Consider the following 21,377-nt stretch of genomic DNA (forward strand, 5'->3'; position numbering starts at 1 on the left):
TAACACGATTTAACTTTAGTAAAAAGAAATGTACAACTCAATTTATTTACCAGTATTTGTCTTCAAACAATAAATCCACTGCTCTTACCACAAATTCTTCTCGATTCCTCTCGCATCTCCCATCAGTCACGGCCAAAATTTTACAAGTAACTTGAACACTCAAAATTCACGTGGTTACGTAACTTATAGAACATCGTTTTCTTTATAAACTGAAATCAAGGTTTTTCTTATATGTTACATCTCTTAAGTGTTTTATTTTTTTATTATTAGTGTTCTGTCTGAGGACAGGTCCATATGAACAGGATCCTTCCATCCTTTTCTCGGACTGGGACCTGTTCATATACGTTCTTGGCAGATGATCCAGAAGTGGTTTGCCATTGCCTTCTTCTGTGTGTGAATGGAGTAATTGTTGGGATGCCACGGAGGAAAACTCCGTGTTGCCTAGACCACGGCGTTGCCCAACACAAGTTATAAATTCGGGCGCCGCCGGGAATCGAACCCGAGACCCCAGGATTACAAGGCCAGCGTTCTAACCGCTAGACCACCGTGGCACGGTTCTTAAGTGTTACGACATGCAAATTATGTCCTACTGTTTCTAAAATACAAGCACAAATGCCCTCACCGTCTTCGTCCCATCCGCCTTCTATCTGATACGCTGACGTAGCAGTCCCAAAGCGGAATCCCGGAGGAAACTTGTGGCTGGACATTATGCGACTGCCCTGCAACACGACTCTCCCTACAGACTTCAGGATCTAAGGCTAATTAATTCAGACTTGCTCGGGTGTAATGCAACAAACACATAGCTTCACTATCTTTCCAGTCACACCACATGACTATGTGATTTCAGTTCTGGTCATGTTTTGTTTATTTACATTCCAAGCGTACTAGATGATAAGATGAATGTTCCAGCCAATCACATCTGTCCATATTACGTAATGCCATACAAACACAGATAACGAAAGGCAAAAGTCACATTGCCATTTGAGAGACGAGGCGTTGAAGAAGGATTTTAGGATCGCCAATAACAAATTTCAAAAGTAACTTCACACTCAAAATGCAGGCCGTTACGTAACTTATTTAACATCGTTTTATTTATAAACTGAAATCAAGGTTTTTCTTATATGTTACATCTCTTAAGTGTTTTATTTTTTTATTTGTAATGTTCTGTCTGAGGAGAGGTCCATATGAACAGGATCCTTCCATCCTTTTCTCGGATTGGGACCTGTTCATATACGTTCTTGGCAGATGATCCAGAAGTGGTTTGCCATTGCCTTCTTCAGTGTGTGAATGGAGTAATTGTTGGGATGCCACGGAGGAAAACTCCGTGTTGCCTAGACCACGGCCTTGCCCAACACAAGTTATAAATTCGGGCACCGACGGGAATCGAACCCGAGACCCCAGGATTACAAGGCCAGCGTTCTAACCGCTAGACCACCGTGGCACGGTTCTTAAGTGTTACGACATGAAAATTATGTCCTACTGTTTCTAAAATACAAACACAAATACTCTCACCGTTTTCGTTCGATCCGTCTTCTGTCTGATACGCTGACGAAGCAGTCCCAAAGCGGAATCCAGAAGGAAACTTGTAGCTTGGTGTTACGCGTCTGTCCTGGAGAGACAGCTAATCCTTGCCACTCGTTAGCCTCGACTCAACACGTTCGGTAGCTGTTGACTTATATATCACAAGTGTCTGGCATTTGGTTGTTGTTGTTGTTGTTGTTATTTCTTGTTCCATGAATATTATATAACTTGCGCCACTCAGATATCTTCATGTTAGGCTAGAAGGTATCCAAATCGATAAGAAAACGTAAATTGCAAAATCAAGTTACGTTCACGCTTGAGCGACGACGTGTATGTGAAATGATGTTACGTTAACAGGATATGAGAGTGTGAGCTTCATTCAAGTAGATGAGGGTGGCAGGATCATATGATCACCTACAGAAAGACGATTCTAGTCCATAAACTTATTTCGTTACAGCAGGTTAGCCAAAATATATTTTTTTTTTGTAAATTACATTCGTTTCAATAACGTTTTAATATAGAGACGAGGCTTAAAATGTATTACCGATTTCAATCAATTCATTACGGGAGGATAGAATTCATGGGAATCAATAAATCGATTATCGTTCTACGTGATATTGTACAATACAGTCCTGTTTTAACTTATGACATCACACAAAATAGTGTTGTATTAATGTTTGAATCTACGTTATGTTCTCAGTGTAAGTTCTGACAACACGTTAATAAAATAAGACTACATAACAAAGATTAGAATACAATTGAACAGTAATAAATGCCAATATTTCAAATACAACTATTATAATTAAGATTCATACAAAGTAAAGCGAAAGGCTTGAGAATCTACACAAGCAAATATTAATGAATGGAAGAGGAATTAGTAAAAATATAGGAAAGCAGGAATATTATTCTATGTATCGAAATTCTGAGTGCTTTAAAAATATTAAAATTAAAGAAACAAATATTATGTTAACAGATATATTTCACGTTGTCTCTTCCACAGAAATTTAATCTGAAGAAATGAATTTCACAAATCTGGTACACAGGTTACTAAAGTAAATACATGTTCTGACGCAATAGTGCATAATACATTTCCATGACTACAAATACTATTAAAGTGATGTATATGTTATCATAATATTAAAGAAGTAGCTTGTTTCTTATGTTCTGAGCTATTGCCTTGTGGGACTTCCTCTATGTCACTTATACACCTAAAGTTGAACGTAATTTTACCTTTGAAGCCGAAATTCGTCTAAATTATATTCAAGAATCCAGTCCGTACCGCGAAGAAAACACAACATTTCACCATTACGATGATCAACTGGTTAACGCTGTTTAAGGAAATAATGGACATTTATTCTGATAATTAACCATTTGAAGCCGAAGCTCGTCTAAGTAACATTTAATATAATTCAGTCCGTACTGCGAAGAAAACACTACACTTCACCATTACGATGATCAACTGGTTAACGCTGTTTAAGGAAATAATCGCTGTTTATTCTGAGAATCAGACGAAAGACACAAATGCAAAACGCATATTTACCGACAAATCATATGGTACGTTTAATTACCACAAGGATTTGAAGGTGTTTTTCTAAATACATTATTTTCGTAGCTTTATACACTTTTCTCCTCCCCTAGTGGGTCTCATTACTCGCGGTATGTGTGTGCATACTACTGCTGTTAAAGCACTATTATAATCTTCATTCTTAGGACTCGTTAAGTTGAATCAGCACTGCAAAATACTTGTACGCGACGTTCATAATCTGCAACAGGATCGGTATATTAATTCATGGATTATTTTACGACATTTCTACTAACCCTGATTTATTTATTTGTAGTGTTCTGTCTGAGGACAGGTCCATATGAACAGGATCCTTCCATCCTTTTCTTGGACTGGGACCTGTTCATATACGTTCTTGGCAGATGATCCAGAAGTGGTTTGCCATTGCCTTCTTCTGTGTGTGAATGGGATGCCACGGAGAAACCGGGGAAGCCCCCGGAGGAAAACTCCGTGTTGCCTAGACCACGGCCTTGCCCAACACAAGTTATAAATTCGGGAACCGCCGGGAATCGAACCCGAGACCCCAGGATTACAAGGCCAGCGTTCTGGTTAATTAATGAATTGGAAAAATCATGGAGGAAACAGTCGTGGAAAAATTTAAGGTCCTTACTGTTCATTAATCATCCTATGATTAAATGATTAGCTACTATTAATAAATACTAATTTATACAACAAAAACAATTGGTGTGACCGGAAATAAAGTTACCCACCGAAGTAAATGTGTCGAAAGACATGTCATAGAACACTCCAACCTTCACCTTTACCGGCCTCGAAGCCCTCATGATGGCTAGAAGTAAGAGGCGCTTAAATCCTGGCTTCTGGTTGTACCAATCTGTGCTGTATAACGCAGTCGCCACCTCCTCGCTCTGTAGATGGACGTAACATTAACATCCAGGTACGACTTATGTTTCATATTAGACACTGTGAATATTATAAGATATATTTGATATACGTTAGAATGAAATTAGTAAGAGTGTAAAATGTCACCCCGAATTGGCCAAATTTAAACAAAAAATCGCTCACTGGCTTCAGGAACATTTCTTGCAGATACAGATTTGTTACCATGGAGACACGTAACCCTCTGAATACAAAATATGTTCACTGAAACAGCGGTCTGAGGCTTCGGTGGAACGAGAATGTAGTGTTGGTGCTATGGACCTGACTGTACCTTGTTGGTCATTTGCTGTCCAAACCAGGAATAGGAAAATATATGGTACAATGCCGCAACCGACAGGGAACAGAACTTGAAGAATTGCTCGTGTCTGTCGAAAGTCTGAAACGCAGTGAAAATAATGATACCGGCTACTTCTATTAATAACTATTACAGAGGTAAGTCATTCCTAATTAAAGAAGTACAAGACCCTTCGTTATGGGTAATTCGTTTTCAAGTTTATCTCCAGAATGTTTTGCATTTATTTGTGAATGAACCTTCCATGCGGTAACTTTGCCTTGCGAAACGTATACAGACTCAAAAGAGACTGAAATCCGATGATACCAGAAACATCTACACTCAAATATTAAACTGATAGTACACTTTGTCACCTGACGGCTTGGATGATGCAGAGAGTACATTCTGCAACTGATTTCTTATGCACATAAAATAGTTTGTCTTTATTCTGTGTACCTGTGTCATCTGAAATCCTGTCACGCATAATATGATAGGCAGGTTCATTATCTGCAGGAATACCACAATGCTCACTACGTCGCTTATACGCCCAACGAAGCTGAAAAACGTGTACACACACAGTTTAATGAAATGGAACAGAACATTTAGCAGGCGAAGTACTGACGCCTTGTGTGAGTACTTCGCTCAGTATTTTAATGTGCACTGACGAACACGTTGTACCTTCGTCAGTGAACATTGCAAAACTCAAAGTATTACTTCTTCCTACATCGATCTTAATATTGAAACAACTTTATTCATCTGGAACATTACTTAGACATCCAGCACATTTAAATTACTCTAATTTTTCCTCAGGAACTACTAGTCGCTGAGATGTTCGCCTTCTTTTGAAACGCGAAAGTTAATTACCGTGTTCACATCAGCTTACAACTAATTATCCTGTGTCAGTTGAAACCAGTCAAGATTTTCACACTCTAATTCATTTTATTTATTTATTTAGTGTTCTGTCTGACGACAGGTCCGTATGAACAGGATCCTTCCATCCTTTTCTCGGACTGGGACCTGTTCATATACGTTCTTGGCAGATGATCCAGAAGTGGTTTGCCATTGCCTTCTTCTGTGTGTGAATGGAGTAATTGTTGGGATGCCACGGAGGAAAACTCCGTGTTGCCTAGACCACGGCCTTGCCCAACACAAGTTATAAATTCGGGCACCACCGGGAATCGAACCCGAGACCCCAGGATTACAAGGCCAGCGTTCTAACCGCTAGACCACCTCATCTTATTATTATTTAGTGTTCTGTCTGACGACAGGTCCATATGAACAGGATCCTTCCATCCTTTTCTCGGACTGGGACCTGTTCATATACGTTCTTGGCAGATGATCCAGAAGTGGTTTGCCATTGCCTTCTTCTGTGTGTGAATGGAGTAATTGTTGGGATGCCACGGAGGAAAACTCCGTGTTGCCTAGACCACGGCCTTGCCCAACACAAGTTATAAATTCGGGCACCGCCGGGCATCGAACCCGAGACCCCAGGATTACAAGGCCAGCGTTCTAACCGCTAGACCACCGTGGCTGATACTCTGATCCATAAAGAACCATTTTAATATTATCATCCATCTACGGCTAGGTCTTTTGTGCGTATTCCTTGCAAGTTTTTCGATTAGAATTTAATATTAATTTCTCGCCTCTTCCATGTATGCTACACGTCCATCCATCCTTACCGCTGCATTTGATCAAAATAATAATATCTGACGAACGCAAGTTTCGAAGTTCTTATTACGCAGTTTTATCCAGACACATCTTAGGTAAAAATGTTTTCTTCCGCGCTCTCGTCTCAAACAGACTCAGGCAATGACACAAATTCCACACTCATGTAAAACAAGAGACAAAATTGTAGTTATATTTCAATCTGTAAGTGTTTTTAGAAATGAGTGAACGTGTTAATTTAATTTGCTCGTAAACTTTTCATGTTCGTTCTTTAGTTTATTTTTAATTCTTAAGTTCTAAGAATGCATTAGATTCCTTACGCACAGAATACAAGCCTAAAAGCAAAGTATACAAATTATGAAATAATTTAAGAAAAAGTCAGTATCTTCAAAAAAATATCTCTCTGTTGTGGAACTAACAATGCCTATGACATGATAATATATGACTCATGCTAAATTATCGCTACTTAAACAGTGGAACGAATGACTGACAAAAGAATGATATTTGGAAATATGTCGCACTGGTTTGTAATACACCTGTATCTGACAGGAATATGAGATTAACTTACTTAATCATACTTTCGTGATGTTTAATACAGTTTATGAGATATCGTTGGAATTTATCTTCATCCAAATTATCGGGTTCATTAAAATGGCGTAACAACTCCGAACAGTGACCATTTCTAGATTCTTCGTCTGTCTCGTTGTCAAAGACCTTTCCTCCGTCTACGGCGCTGTTTGCAGAAAATGCTGTTTCTATGGCTGTTAATTCATTGTCGCTAATATTCTCATGCATGTCGTTCAACATTGCTACCAAGATCTTAAACTGTGCAGCTGAGTGACTCATCAGAGACAACACCAAAACAGAGAGTGTGTAAGACGTTACTACGCCAATACACACGAAGCAAATTTGAAATACACTAAATATTTCAAATTGAGGCGACTGTTGAACATCAAATGGTGTCCACATCACGAAAACCATCTTATCAACATTCTGTTCTGTTTTAGTAACATTGTTTGTTTCCATATTGGAAAACTCGTTCATGTTTATGACGGTAGCTACTCCCCATGAGAAACTACAGCACACAACTACAGGGCTTGAGAGATACAAATAAACAACTACCTGACTATCAGCTTTCTTAATTAGATTCATATACTTTGATTTGGTTGTGGCCACAAATTTATCTCTCATTATATCTACCAGCATTAAAATCTTTTCCTTGTTGAGCACGAAATACGCACAGCTAATAAATGCCACAGCGAACCCATTCATGACCCCAACTATGGCAGAAATTAGCTCCAAATTTCCCCAGTACACAACAACTGCAAGCATCTGCCCTAGCAGTATTAATACATCCATTAACATTACGGCTGCTATGAACATTTTGTAGATGAACTTCATCAATGGTCCAGCACGAGTAGGAGGTAGAAGACCGAATATATTAAGCAGGATGAAGTTAAGTCTCATAATCTCAGGATATTCTTCGACATGAACGATGATATCTCCTGTTTCTGGATTCTGCTTATGTTGGTCTCCTGTTGGATGCATTTTGCTTCAAAATCTTCGATGAAACCTGGCAACAAAATTTTAATCGATTTCGAGGAAACTCAAGTGTTGATAGGCAGAAAAGAAAATTATGAAATACAGACTATGCCTTAACCAAAATTTTTTATGATGTTTTAAGAATCAGAAAATCTGTACTTCGATCAGGTGCACCTTGCATTTGTATCATACTCCAATGTACTCTGCGTCGTGTTTAACACCTCACGCGTGGACAATTATCTAAAGTAAAGTTTCCCTTACTCCAACTCCTCTGTAATTTTAATACCCGCAATTACTTACTTTTGAAACTGAAAATAAAGTCTAATTTTGGTTTTTCACCTTACCTTCGTCAGACCAAATGAACAACTGCCTTTATAAATTCCAATATATCTCTTTTTCGACAATAAACTAAATACCAAATACAAGCCAGTTCTCTGACACTTATAGAGCGTGGCTGTCTTACGTAACAAGTCTCAATTAATTTTCCTACCTTTCTTTGAAAGTATGAATAAATATTTTAGCTATGGGTTGTAACTCTCAATTAAATTTCCACGATATTTCGTCAAAATTCGGAGTAATGGACGTGGTTATACATCTGGTAGGGACAATCATGATTCATGTTAATGATGATGGACAATCATCAGACTCACCTCAAATCCTACATAAGTCATGTAGACTTTTATGTAGATATCACATTTTGAAGAAACAAGGTTTCAGCTCCGAAGATGGAGACAGTATGTTTCTCCGAAACGTTGGTATCTACCTACAAGTCTACACGACGTTACAACGCAGAACAACAACGCAGTCTTCATCGCCGTCAGAACCTCTATCTCACACGCGTGACGTCATCACGTCTTAAACCACTGAATCATTTCGTCCTTGTAGGGGTTACATGCTTTCATGAGTAATTAAGCAATGATTTAGTTGATTTGTGTTGACAGACACAGTTGCTATACAAAAACGGTAAACAATCTCTGATAACTAGATTTGCCGCTAGAGTGCGTCATAACGCGTACAAGGTCAAAACGTGATTTTGTATCCACACCGCGGCAAATATGAAATTGGCTGTATTCTGGATCGTTGTGCCCGACGTTTCAGAGGCGCCTGCTCCCCCCCCCCCCCACACATATAATCACCCTGATGATGGAGACAGTAAGCGCAAATTTTTTGCTAGAGTACACGGCTCAACAACCCAGATTTAGAAAGTGGTTTTTAAATATTTCTTCCAATATTTTATGAAATTCGGGATCCCGTTTATGCCGTAATTTCAATAAAAATATATTTATTATGGAAATGAGTGGAATGATGTAAACTGTAAACTTCCTTTCAACAGTGTACAAACTTTTTGCCACTCACAAGAAAGAAAACCTGTCATAATTACTTAACGCTGTTTGATGATTAATTAAAGAAGAGTCCTCTTTTTGTACATTGTAATTATTACAGCGTTCGGGAGCGGTAACACGAAATGTATCTTACATAATTGTAACAGTGGCTTAGACCTTTAAACTACACTTAAATATGTCTCAATGAATAAAAAACATAATTACAGGGTATAATATTGAAGGACGAATATCTTGATTCGTTATGGGTTCATAGAAATACACAAGACACAAAATTTTAATGAATCTGGGAATACTTAAAAAATGTATACTTGTGAGTCAGTTGTAAAAAAAATACTAACGAACCTTCTGAAGTAAGCTGCAATAATATTACGTGTTTTTCTGCTTTTAACTAACACAATCGCATCCATTGTTCTCACAGGACTGCCCTTAATGTGCGTGTGTCTCTATGCAAAATCCGTAACCCGAGAACTCGAAACGTAATTATGATTCGAAGGCGTTTACATTTGCTCATTTTTAAGTATCCCAAACACTCATTTATAAACGTACTTAAAAGCACGTGGGTTCTAGCCCACGGGCTTAGAAAATAAAATATTTCGTGCGTATAAAATTGCATTAGTGATATTTTCACCTGATTTAATAACCTAACCTAACCTAAACTTGTTTTTCTGCAGCACGACTTGAATCCTCGGATACAAAAGTCGGAGTTTTTATTATGTTTGCATACTTCATTAGAATATTTGCGAATTAAGTCCCACAACCCTGAACAAAGAAAGATATAAAATACAGTTTTATCTCGCTTTATTAATTCGTCATTCTTTAACGTCCTTGAAGTTTTGCTGTGTTCGTATTACTCGCAGCTAGAAGTTAAAACGTACAAACGTATGACTGACTTTCAGAGGCATGCTGTCCATACCAATTTTTTTTATAAAAAATCCGTCAGTGGTTCAAAATGTACTACGAGATCATACATATATATTAACTAACTAACTAACTAACTAGATGGCTTATCGAACCCGAAGGTTCATCACCGAACTAACCAAAGCCCTCCACCGGACCCTGTCCTGGGCCAACAAAATCCAGTCTCCTTCAACTCCTATCTCCCATAGATCCCGCCTGAGATTATCCTCCCATCTACGTCTAGGTCTTCCCAGAGCTCTCTTCCCCTCAGTCTTCCCAAATAGTGGACCCAACCAACTAGATGGCTTAGGGTACCCGAAGGTTCATCACCGAATTAACCAAAGCCCTCCACCGGACCCTGTCCTGGGCCAACAAAATCCAGTCTCCTTCAACTCCTATCTCCCATAGATCCCGCCTGACATTATCCTCCCATCTACGTCTAGGTCTCCCCAGAGGTCTCTTCCCCTCAGGCTTCCCAAATAGTGGACTCAACCAACCAGATGGCTTACCGAACCCGAAGGTTCATCACCGAACTAACCAAAGCCCTCCACCGGACCCTGTCCTGGGCCAACAAAATCCAGTCTCCTTCAACTCCTATCTCCCGTAGATCCCGCCTGACATTATCCTCCCATCTACGTCTAGGTCTCCCCAGCGGTCTCTTCCCTTCAGGTTTCCCAACCAGTACCCGGTGCACACCTCTTGTCCCATCCATGCGCTCTGCAGGGGATTACAGGGCTAAGGGAAGGACACTGAGATTATTATGGTCTTTGGTATGGATAAGCTGACATTGCCTTATCCAAGATTTCATCCAATCATTTTGTCTAAAAAAAAATGAATAATGGCTAAACACGCACTATGTAAAATACATGCGCATTAAATAACTCCATCGAGGAAAGAATTTTACGAGAAGTTATATACCCTCACACACAACCCATTTTTTAAACATCCATTTTAATATTATTCTCAAACGTTAATCTCTTCCCTTGAGATTTTATACTAAAAATTTTGTATAAATTACTCATCTCTTACCAATCTGCTGTAAAAATTTGTTTCAGGGAAATTATCTTTATAACAAGTAATCATACGTAAGCCGCTTTCGCCAATTAAATTACAGCCTGCTACTTAGGAGCTAAAGTACCCACACCTTCTGACAGAGATCCAGTCTCACGAGATGTTTACAAGAGGATACGAGTAGCTATAAAAGTCTCTGTAGTAAAGAATCAGACGGATTATTCATTAAGAAAGAACTGCAGATATGAGGGCTTTGTTTCTCTGTCTCGTTGCTGTGACCGTAGAAACTCACGGGTTCAAAAACTACACGTTTCCAGCTGACTTCATGTTTGGTGCAGCAACAGCATCTTACCAGATCGAAGGAGCCTGGAATCTCAGCGGTAAGTTCAGCTCCACTGCACGTGTTCTCTTACGCGTCTAATATCTCCGGCACAAATTTAAGATTAATCTAATTAAACTAATTTTGTGAGAGACAAATACAAATGTTACCAAAACCGACCTCCCCAATGACTAAGATTTACAATCCGACAGGCTACAGGCCCAAACCCATCTAATATAGTCTTTCAGACGCTAGGTTGTGTTGTGATGTTCGTTTCAGGAAAGGGTGTGAATATCTGGGACACGCTAACACACGATCACCCTGAGTTTATAATAGATCGCTCAAATGGAGACACGGCTGCAAATTCCTATTTTATGTACAAGGAAGACGTTCAACTGCTGAAGCAGATTGGTGTGAGTATGCAATTTCACATACACTAGATTTATTAAATGCCAAAGTTGAAATGTGTAATCGTCTAGTTTATTTAAATGTCTTTATTTCATTCAGTAAAACAATTAAATTTATTGTTACAGGCCGATTTCTATAGGTTCTCGGTTTCATGGGCGCGAATCCTACCAACCGGACAAATTAATATCGTCAATCAGGCTGGCATTGATTATTACAACAGACTTATAAATGAGTTGTTAGCAAATGGAATTAAGCCTATGGTATGTATAATTCCCTTGCTGTAACTACTAATTATGGATTAGGGAAAATACATTCTATATTTATAGTTATATTTCCAAACAGCGTAAAAAAGACGACATTTTAGATGCACACGGCGTGTTCTTATGTGACTCACCGGGGCGTCGAAAATATTGACTGGATTCAGCTGAATTTTGTGAACATGGTAATGGACATTCGGGTTACGAAAAATTAATAAATGTGTAAACCAGCAGAATGTTTAGAAACTGCTTCATAAAGGCCCTTTTATTGTAGAGTTAAAGTTTATTTCAATTTTAGGTAACCATATTTCACTGGGATTTACCCCAGAAGCTACAGGACCTCGGAGGAATGCCAAATATATTAATAGCAGACATATTTACGGATTACGCTCGTCTGCTGTTTGAAAATTTTGGAGACAGGGTGAGGAAAGGTAGACTACGCATGCAGTATGCATTGCACCATTTTTCATGCTTTTAATTACATGAGACTGTTTTCCATTACTTGGAATGCGTATTAAATTAAAATAATGATGCAGTTAAATATTCAAAACTTGATTTTAATCTATCACTTGTACTAAAAATTATGTAAGTGTTGGATAACTGATGTTTAAGGAATAATTGGATTATTACAACTATGCCAATGCATATAACACATTCTACATACGCTGCTTTTAAATTAATATAAAAACACCTGCAAAAATTAATCTCTGTAATTTATCCCAAAGTTATTATATTAAAATTTTTAATTTGAAAAATCGATACGTGTAAAAATATGTTAATTTAATTAATATTTTTAAGGCAATGCCACCAAAAGTGACTAAGTGATAAACGAGCCAATATATATTACTTTATGTGTATAATAATAATAATAATCATATTTTTAGGTGAAGTGGTGGATCACATTCAACGAACCTGCAGTATTTGTCACTGGTTACGCCACTGGTAAGGGCTTTGCTCCCAGCGTGAACGCTTCTGGTATTGGGGACTACATGTCAGTCCACACCATAATTTTGGCGCACGCCAAAACTTACCGCATGTACGAACGAGATTTCCGGCCGAAACAGCAAGGTAAAGATCAGTAACCTAGCCATAGGTACGGCCATGTTATGAAAAATATTTGTCCAAAACCCGAAATTCAATACAAATTACAGCCGCCTTGCTTGACTGTTACAAAATGTAAGACAAAACGAAGTAATTATAAACAAAAGAATATTTTTTTCCTGTAAATTACAGCAATGCATTAAACATACAATGCTATTTAAATAACAAATTCATTATGCACAGCATTTTAAAAGTTTAGTCTAATATAGTCATTTCATTTAACATAATTAAATAAAACTAATTATACATTACTTTTATATGATAAGTTTTTAACAAAGTTAACTAGGATAATCGAAACGTTAGCCTATATTTAGTAACGCAGATTTTATACTTAATTTCATTTTGCTTAATCCTTTGCAGGAAAAGTTAGCATAACGCTAAACTCAAGATGGCATGAACCCCGATCAAATTCCACTGAAGACGTCGAGTCATCTGAGCGGGCTATGCAGTTCTATGTAAGTTCACTTGCACTCGTAACGTATCATTATCGTGTTCAGAACAGCTCATAAGTTGTTGTCGTCCACGGCATCATATCCATTTTAATATTATCTTCTCAAGCTCTATAGGTCTCCCAAATGGTCTCTTCCCAGGTTTTATTAATAACAATTTGTTTTTTCCATTCCCATGCGTGTTACATGTACAGCTCATCATACACTCCTGGGTAGAAAATAGGAAATTTAGCGATTCTGTACTGATTATTATAATGTTTACCCGAATGTAATCTGTTTTAATTTCCTCTTCAATGCAATTTCGATTTGTTACTGTTGTTTATAAGTAATTTTAAAAATGTAAATTCCACATTTAAAATTTATGCTGAGACCAATGTGACAATCTTATTGATAATACAAATCGGCTGATTATTGTTTCTGAAACATAATCGTTCATCTGATCCGTTGTATGGAGCGTTTCAATCACGCGGGATTTAGTAATTTCCTTCAAAATATCAAAAAACTTATAATTTTACATAACCTTTAGAGCAGCGTCTGAATAGAGCTGGTACGAGGTACTGACACACAGCAAACAAGTGTCTCCTTACGAGCCGAAAGAGAAAAGTATTTGCTTACATAAAACCACTTTTAAATCTTTTCAGCTCGGTCTGCATGCTCACCCCATCTTCAGCCAGAAAGGGGACTATCCACGACTGGTAAAGGAAAGGATCGCGAACAACAGCCTCGCTGAGGGCTTCTTCAGGTCGCGTCTTCCCAGGTTCACTGAACAAGAGATCGCTTACATACGAGGTACTGAATTCAGACTTTCAGCGAGTGCCTGGAACCCAAGGTATTCAAATGTGAAGAACGAAAATTCGATGGGAATAAAACAGCTGTTCACGAATTTAAATAAATTACAAGCTAATAATTAACGATAAGAGACCAAAATTACCATCCAGGCAAAATATATGGAGACTATTTGTGTTAAGAATAATATTAGACGTAAAATTAAAGCGCTATTTTATAAATATTTCTTTTATAAACATATATTTACCTTACCTTCCCCATAAAATCAGTCTCTGTAATGTAAACACTTGTAATATTTGAAGGTCTAACGGCGGTAAAGAGCTTGCAGAAACATACTGCCTCCATCTTCAGGGCTAAATATTAAGACAACGTATTCCTCTAAAACGCCGGTATCTACCTACAAGTCCATATGACGTTACAACCCAGAAGATTAAAATCAATGTGTAAAAATTTTACATATTTTGAAACTTATACACAGAACAGCTGTTGTTGTAACGATCATTACTCTAATATAAATAAAATGCATTTTACCTGTTAAAGGGACATTCGATTTTTTCGGACTAAATCACTATTCGACGTCTTTAACCGCGCCTGGGTCCTCCGGGTCCCAGATTCCGTCTCTCGAAGGTGATGTCTGGGTAAGGAGACTGAATGACCCGAAATGGATTGCAACAGGAGGTGAAAGCAGAAAGGTAAACGAATAAAACCACGAGAGTCATTACTTTTGGAATTTTTCACCTTGTAAATAACAAATGTCTGAAGCAAGGATAAAAGGTAATTTTATTGAATTCGTTTTCTAAAAATCTTCCATAAAATCTTTCAAAATAGTGAATTTAAGAAAACTTCTTTTCCTCTCTATCTCTCGGGAGAGAAACAGATGTTACTTTTGAAACAAAGAATTTTCTTTTGCTATCCCGGAATTTTCCTGGACGGACAGGGATTCAAACCCAGGACCTTCCGAATATGAAAAACTGATGCAAATCTCAGAAGTGCGAAGTTGTTACGTCTTATCCGTCGCTTGTCCAAACCCAGCGTTTGGATCACTGCACAGGTTGTGCCGTGGGGGTTTCGGAAACTACTGAATTGGATCAGGAAGGAGTACAACAATCCACCTGTGTTCATAACCGAGAACGGTGTCGCGGACAAGGAAGAGTTCGAGGACCTCCTGAGGGTGTACTACCACACTGTAAGTCTACTTCAACAAAAGCATTAGGCTAAGACGGCGAAGATGACTGTTTTCCTTGATGCTTGAGTGACCGACGTTTCAGAGGTGCATCCATCATCAGGTCGATCGACACAAACGTTCCAGAAGACAGTCACCTTCATCAAACAATTTCTTGTAGCTGCGATGTAAACTTCTTTATGTCTTCCTATTCCAGGAATTAAAACGAGAAGCTGAGAATAGGGAAAACTGGAGAGCTCTGTTTGGGCAGAGCAATGGACCTGTCGTAAGACAGAACACTGAATAATAATAATAATAATTCCTTTCAGCACTATATGTACGAGATGCTGAAAGCAATGTTTGACGATGGCTGCAATGTGATCGGATACATCGCTTGGAGTCTCATTGATAATTTCGAATGGACTTCAGGGTACACGTAAGTATAAATATCACTTTTACGACGACTTCATGTCAACTCTTCATCAAGGGGCATACACCACTGAACATAATGTAGAACTTCTAACACTGCTAAACTATTTGTACGTACGCCTTGTGGGACAGGCAACTTCTCCGACACAGGTGTAAGGCATGTAGTCTAAACACTTATTTGCAGGCGTTACCTGAAAACAATTTTATCGCCTTACAAGTCAATGAATTCGAACACCGAGTTGGTAAAGTAATCTTTTGTGTTGTTCAGACGAATTATTCCGTTCAGCCGATGCTTTCCAATAAAATTACACGGAATTCACAGAAAAAATTTGTGCTGGAAACTAGGGTTTCGAAAGTGTCTAACAACTTCTCACAGTATACCACACATGGATTTTTACAGGATATGGGGGATATTATTAAAATGGAAATTAACAAAATGGAAATGGACGCCCGGCGTCGCGACGCCTTCTATCGCGACGCCTTCAAATAAAGCCAAATTCACATAAGATGTTTCAGATAACAGCGGGAAATCAATTTGAAAACCGACGCCGAGCATCGTGACGCCATCAAATGACGCGTAAAAATGGCGTCAAACCCGTTGTATTACGGTAGGCACGATCCTAGATAGTCGACGCCGATCAGAGGAACGAAACACGTCGTGGCGGTGGAGACGAAAAGTGGATACCGTTCAATACATACGGTCTAACCTAACCTATCCCAACCTAACCTAACAAAACCTAACCTAACCTAACCTTAGCGCAACCTAAAGCCACCGCAATGCTTGGCTCGCATCCAATAAGAATGACAGTGAGTAGACGCTAGCGATGCGACTCTAAATATGACGACGTCTTCGAAATACGCCAAACTTACCGCAGATAATTCCAAACAAGACAATATACGAAAGTGAAAAACCGACGTCGAGCGTCGTGACGCCATTCTCCGCTTCATCACAGAACCTCAGGAGAGCGACTTAAACGGTTTGGATAACATTGGGAGCTACTTTAAGAAATCGACGCCCGGCGTCGCGACGCCTACGAAAGCGACGGCTCCAAAATACATCAAATTTACATCTGAGAAGTCTCTAAATTAAAGTGATAAGGAACTAGAAAACCGACGCCGAGCGTCGCGACGCTATCAGCCGCGACGCCATCACAGTATCACACGTGTGCGTCTCAAACCGTCGGGATAACATTGAGAGCGAATTTGTGAAATCGACGCCCGGCGTCGCGACGCCAACTATCGCGACGCCTTCGAATAACGCCAACTTTTCATCATATGTGTCCAGATGACAGCGAGCACTCAATTAGAAAACCGACGCCGAGCGTAGTGACGCCAAAATGGCGTCAAACACGTTGTATTACGGTGGGCACGATACTATATAGTCGGCGCCGATTAGAGGGACTAAAACCTGTCGTGGCGCCTTGGACGGAAAGTGGATACCGTTCAATATACACGGTCCAACCTAACACAACCCAACCTAACCTAACCCAACCCAAGGTAACCTAACCAAACCTAACTTAACCTAACCCAAACGAACCGAACCTACCTTAACGTTGCGACGCTGATCATGGCGTTGCCTTCGAAATACGCCAAACGTACCGCAGATATTCAACTAGAAAACCGATGCCGAGCGTCGTGACGCTATTAGCTGCGACGCCATCATTGTATCACACGTGTGCGTCTCAAACCGTACGGATAACATTGAGAGCGAATTTGTGAAATCGACGCCCGGCGTCGCGACGACAACCACCGCGACGCCTTCAAATAACGCCAAATGTTCATCAGATGTGACCCGATGACAGCGAGGACTAAATTAGAAAACCGACGCCGAGCGTCGCGACGCCAAAAATGGCGTCAAACCCGTTGAATTACGGTGGGTGCGATGCCAGAGAGTCGGCGCCGATCAGAGGGACTAAATTCGTTGTGGCGTCTTGGGCGGAAAGTGGATACCGTACAATATACACGGTCTAACCTAACCTAACCTAACCCAACCTAACCTAACCTAACCTAACCCAACCTAACCTAACCTAACTTAACCCAACCTAACCTAACTTAACCCAACCTAACCTAACCTAACTTAACCCAACCTAACCTAACTTAACCCAACCTAACCTAACCTAACCTAACTTACCCAACCTAACTTAACGTTGCGACGCTGATCATGGCGTTGCCTTCGAAATACACCTAACGTACCGCACATATTGAAGTAGAAAACCGACGCCGAGCGTCGCGACGCTACTAGCCGCGAAGCCATCATTGTATCACACGTGAACGTCTCAAACAGTTGGGAACACTTTGAGAGCGATTTTGTGAAATCGACGCCAGGCGTCGCGACGCCAACCATCGCGACGCTTTCAAATAACGCCAAATGTTCATCTGATGTGACCTGATGACAGCGAGGACTAAATCAGAAAACCGACGCCGAGCGTCGCGACGCCAAAAATGGCGTCAAACCCGTTGAATTACGGTGGGTGCGATGCCAGAGAGTCGGCGCCGATCAGAGGGACTAAATTCGTTGTGGCGTCTTGGGCGGAAAGTGGATACCGTACAATATACACGGTCTAACCTAACCTAACTTAACCCAACCTAACCTAACCTAACCTAACCCAACCTAACCTAACCTAACCTAACTTAACCCAACCTAACCTAACTTAACCCAACCTAACCTAACCTAACCTAACTTACCCAACCTAACTTAACGTTGCGACGCTGATCATGGCGTTGCCTTCGAAATACACCTAACGTACCGCACATATTGAAGTAGAAAACCGACGCCGAGCGTCGCGACGCTACTAGCCGCGAAGCCATCATTGTATCACACGTGAACGTCTCAAACAGTTGGGAACACTTTGAGAGCGATTTTGTGAAATCGACGCGAGGCGTCGCGACGCCAACCATCGCGACGCTTTCAAATAACGCCAAATGTTCATCAGATGTGACCCGATGACAGCGAGGACTAAATTAGAAAACCGACGCCGAGCGTCGCGACGCCAAAAATGGCGTCAAACCCGTTGAATTACGGTGGGCGCGATGCCAGAGAGTCGGCGCCGATTAGAGGGACTAAAACCTGTCGTGGCGCCTTGGACGGAAGTGGATACCGTTCAATATACACGGTCTAACCTAACACAACCTAAGCTAAGCTAACCTAACCCAACCGAACCTACCTTAACGTTGCGACGCTGATCATGGCGTTGCCTTCGAAATACGCCAAACTTACCGCAGATATTGAACTAGAAAACCGACGCCGAGCGTCGCGACGCTATTAGCCGCGACGCCATCATCGTATCACACGTGTGCGTCTCAAACAGTTGGGATAACATTGATAGCGAATTTGTGAAATCGACGCCGGGCGTTAACCTTAGCGCATCCTTAAACCACCGCAATACTTGGCTTGCATCCAATAATACTAGGCAGAATGATAGTGAGTAGACGCTAGCGTTGCGATGCTGACACAAGGCGACGTCTTCGAAATACGCCAAATTTACCGCAGATAATTCCAAAGACCCCAAACGAAAGTGCAAAACCGACGCCATTCTCCGCGTCATTACAGAACCTCGGGAGAGCGACTTAAACGGTTTGGATAACATTGGGAGCTACTTTAAGAAATCGACGCCCGGCGTCGCGACGCCCACCAAAGCGACGGCTTCAAAATACGCCAAATTTACATCTGAGAAATATCAGCATAGTACGTTCTTTGTCTGCTATAATCTGATCAATCACATAATATTTGTGCCTTGTCTTATTTAATTTGATTAAATCGTACAGTTGAGCTTCCAAGACGACGTCACAACATAGGATGTTTATTTCCTTTCATTTCGTCCTTCTTTGATTAAGACGTCGTTGGTTTGTCTGTCCGAGTGCTGTGATACGAGGCGTTATCAATGATCAGAAAGGAGATTGCAACTAACATGTGGTATGTTGTCAACACAGCACAGTCACAAGACAACAATTATCAGGCTTCTACACTGTTGCACTGACACAGACTCTACTGACCGACGGAAACTCTTTCCTTCCTTCCTTTATTGAGTCGTCCGCATACGGGGGCACTCCCTACAAGGTCAGCGGCCATGATCGGTGGATCCAGTTCTACATGAAGTTAAAACTAGGCTTTAAAAGGTTAAAGCAACTGCTGATGTATTTCTTATGTTTCTAGTGAGAAGTTCGGACTCTTTCACGTAAATTTTACCGACCCAGGACGAGCCCGCACTGCTAAGGAGTCCTCACGAGTGTTCGCCGAGATCATCGAAACACGACAGATTCCAGCCCGGTACCTCCAGGATGTCCAGCAGAATTAAGAGTCGTAACTGTGCCGGTCATAGTGGGTTCACGATCTAAGACACGGGTCCTGGCCTTCTCGAAAACTGTGTCTTCGGTCCCAGTCTCACTCGATACATGGATGTGCCGTCTAGGCAGAGGCCTTGTGTCTGGATGATTCTGCATCCAAGGATTCATAGTTCTAGAGGAATTTGTGGATCGTATAAGAGGCCACAGAAGCTAATTAGCAAATGCCTTAAAATGTGATCTGAATGAAATTAATAAATCATGTTACTAGAGACTACTTCGACAAAAGCTGGTGGTTGTTCAGGTAGTCAGCACGTTTTCTGCATTTCTTGACACTTGAAAGTTCGTTACTGTGTTCATAAGAGCCCGAAACTGGGTCATATCTTGAGCCAGATGCATCCAATCCTTGATACTATCTTCATACCTACATTTAGATATTACCAGTTGCCTCTTCTCTTAACTTCTTTATGAAAAACGTTTGTATGCACTGTCTATGAATATTATTAATAATATTTTTTTACACGATCAGTTGTGTTACTTAATTACGAAATCTTGTACACACACAGTATTAGAATAATATGAAGCCGCGTGGACACGGAAAATCCTCACGTGTTTTAAATTGGGGGAGAGATAAAGTGGCCACGACCATTAACTGATCATTTCTGCATCACCCTTCTAGCTCGCTTGCAGTCCTATGCTTATCCAACGCCCTGTACCTTACTCAGCTGATAAGAAAATCACATGGATTCAGAATATGTTGGCCTAAATATCGAAATCACAAACGTCATCAAGATAAGAAAGAGTTAATTGCTCACAGCACTGAACGCTTTGTGTAATGCTCTGATTCACGTATCATTAAATAATTTTTATATATTCACCTTAAATTAAACACTGCAGTAAACATGTCAGTTTATCTTTAGCTCGCGATAAATATTTTAAAAAACGCTGTAATGTGTATCGCGCGGGAAAACCTTTTGACACACGTTGATATCGCGAAGTGTGTGCTCTTAAAGATCAAAAACTGCTGATTATTTGTTTCGAAGTAAAATAACACAAGAGAATTATCAAATACGTGAAACATACCAAAGTATAATCAGATTTTATGATAATAATATAATCCACGTTAAATAGATACAAGATCGATCAAGAGTAACACTACAATTTTATCTTAACGTACGCTCCTTTATTATTGTTTGTTTACTTAAGATGTTTACGTTCGATCCCCGACGGGGGTAGAGGATTTTTCCTCTGGCCTCTGCGTCCAGACCGGCTCTGGGGCCCACCCAGCCTCCTCTCCAATGGGTATCTTCGGGGTCCTATCCCGGAGGTGCTGACCACTCACCCCCATCTAGTGCCGAGGTCAAGAATGAGTAGGAGATATACCGCCTCTCCCCCCAAGTCCCTACATGGCGTGTAGTGGCGATAGCTTTACTTTTCTTTACGTTCCTTTCGATTACCATAGCACTTCTGGAATGCT

The 21,377-nt window shown here is 40.2% G+C and overlaps 2 protein-coding genes across 5 annotated transcripts in view; one reads left to right on the forward strand and one right to left on the reverse strand.

Annotated features, from left to right (window-relative positions):
- LOC110831713 (myrosinase 1) overlaps positions 1–21,377 on the reverse strand; it is a 52,615-nt gene that overhangs the window by 6,587 nt on the left and 24,651 nt on the right. The window contains exons 2-6 of one of the 3 annotated variants that reach the window (XM_087349365.1): positions 6,484–7,488; positions 4,707–4,806; positions 4,251–4,355; positions 3,793–3,948; positions 1,628–1,778 (exon numbers count right to left, since the gene is read on the reverse strand). In XM_087349365.1, coding sequence (XP_087205491.1) covers positions 1,674–1,778; positions 3,793–3,948; positions 4,251–4,355; positions 4,707–4,806; positions 6,484–7,463 — 1,446 coding nt within the window. In that variant the 5' untranslated portion in view covers positions 7,464–7,488 and the 3' untranslated portion in view covers positions 1,628–1,673. Of the gene's footprint in view, positions 1–622; positions 720–1,512; positions 1,779–2,482; positions 3,285–3,792; positions 3,949–4,250; positions 4,356–4,706; positions 4,807–6,483; positions 7,489–21,377 lie in introns of those variants that run through there. The other 2 variants (XM_022067999.2, XM_087349366.1) reach the window with 2 other exon arrangements.
- On the forward strand, positions 10,941–20,425 carry LOC110831707 (myrosinase 1). Of its 2 annotated transcripts, XM_022067996.2 has the most exons (11): positions 10,941–11,088; positions 11,307–11,440; positions 11,561–11,695; positions 11,991–12,113; positions 12,577–12,760; positions 13,154–13,248; positions 13,884–14,031; positions 14,569–14,720; positions 15,080–15,214; positions 15,520–15,626; positions 19,773–20,425. In XM_022067996.2, exons 1-11 carry the CDS (start codon positions 10,953–10,955, stop codon positions 19,912–19,914), a joined length of 1,491 nt encoding a protein of 496 aa, XP_021923688.2. In that variant the 5' UTR covers positions 10,941–10,952; the 3' UTR covers positions 19,915–20,425. The 2 variants fall into 2 exon arrangements, with proteins under 2 accessions (XP_021923688.2, XP_087205490.1); XM_087349364.1 differs by lacking the exon at positions 15,520–15,626 and having other exon boundaries at positions 19,773–19,871.

This window comes from Zootermopsis nevadensis, unplaced genomic scaffold, assembly GCF_977971745.1.
Source record: "Zootermopsis nevadensis isolate Lab colony 2312 unplaced genomic scaffold, Znev_1.0 Znev_ptg000016l, whole genome shotgun sequence".
In the NCBI taxonomy this organism is placed as follows: Eukaryota; Metazoa; Arthropoda; class Insecta; order Blattodea; family Termopsidae; genus Zootermopsis; species Zootermopsis nevadensis.

Bases quoted from the DNA above. Each gene is read 5' to 3' on its own strand.
- LOC110831707 (XM_022067996.2), top strand. From the start codon at position 10,953: ATGAGGGCTTTGTTTCTCTGTCTCGTTGCTGTGACCGTAGAAACTCAC. The intron at 14,032-14,568 runs GTACTGAATTCA...TACCTGTTAAAG, and splicing joins AGAGATCGCTTACATACGAG to GGACATTCGATTTTTTCGGA. The intron at 15,215-15,519 runs GTAAGTCTACTT...AATTCCTTTCAG, and splicing joins TGAGGGTGTACTACCACACT to CACTATATGTACGAGATGCT.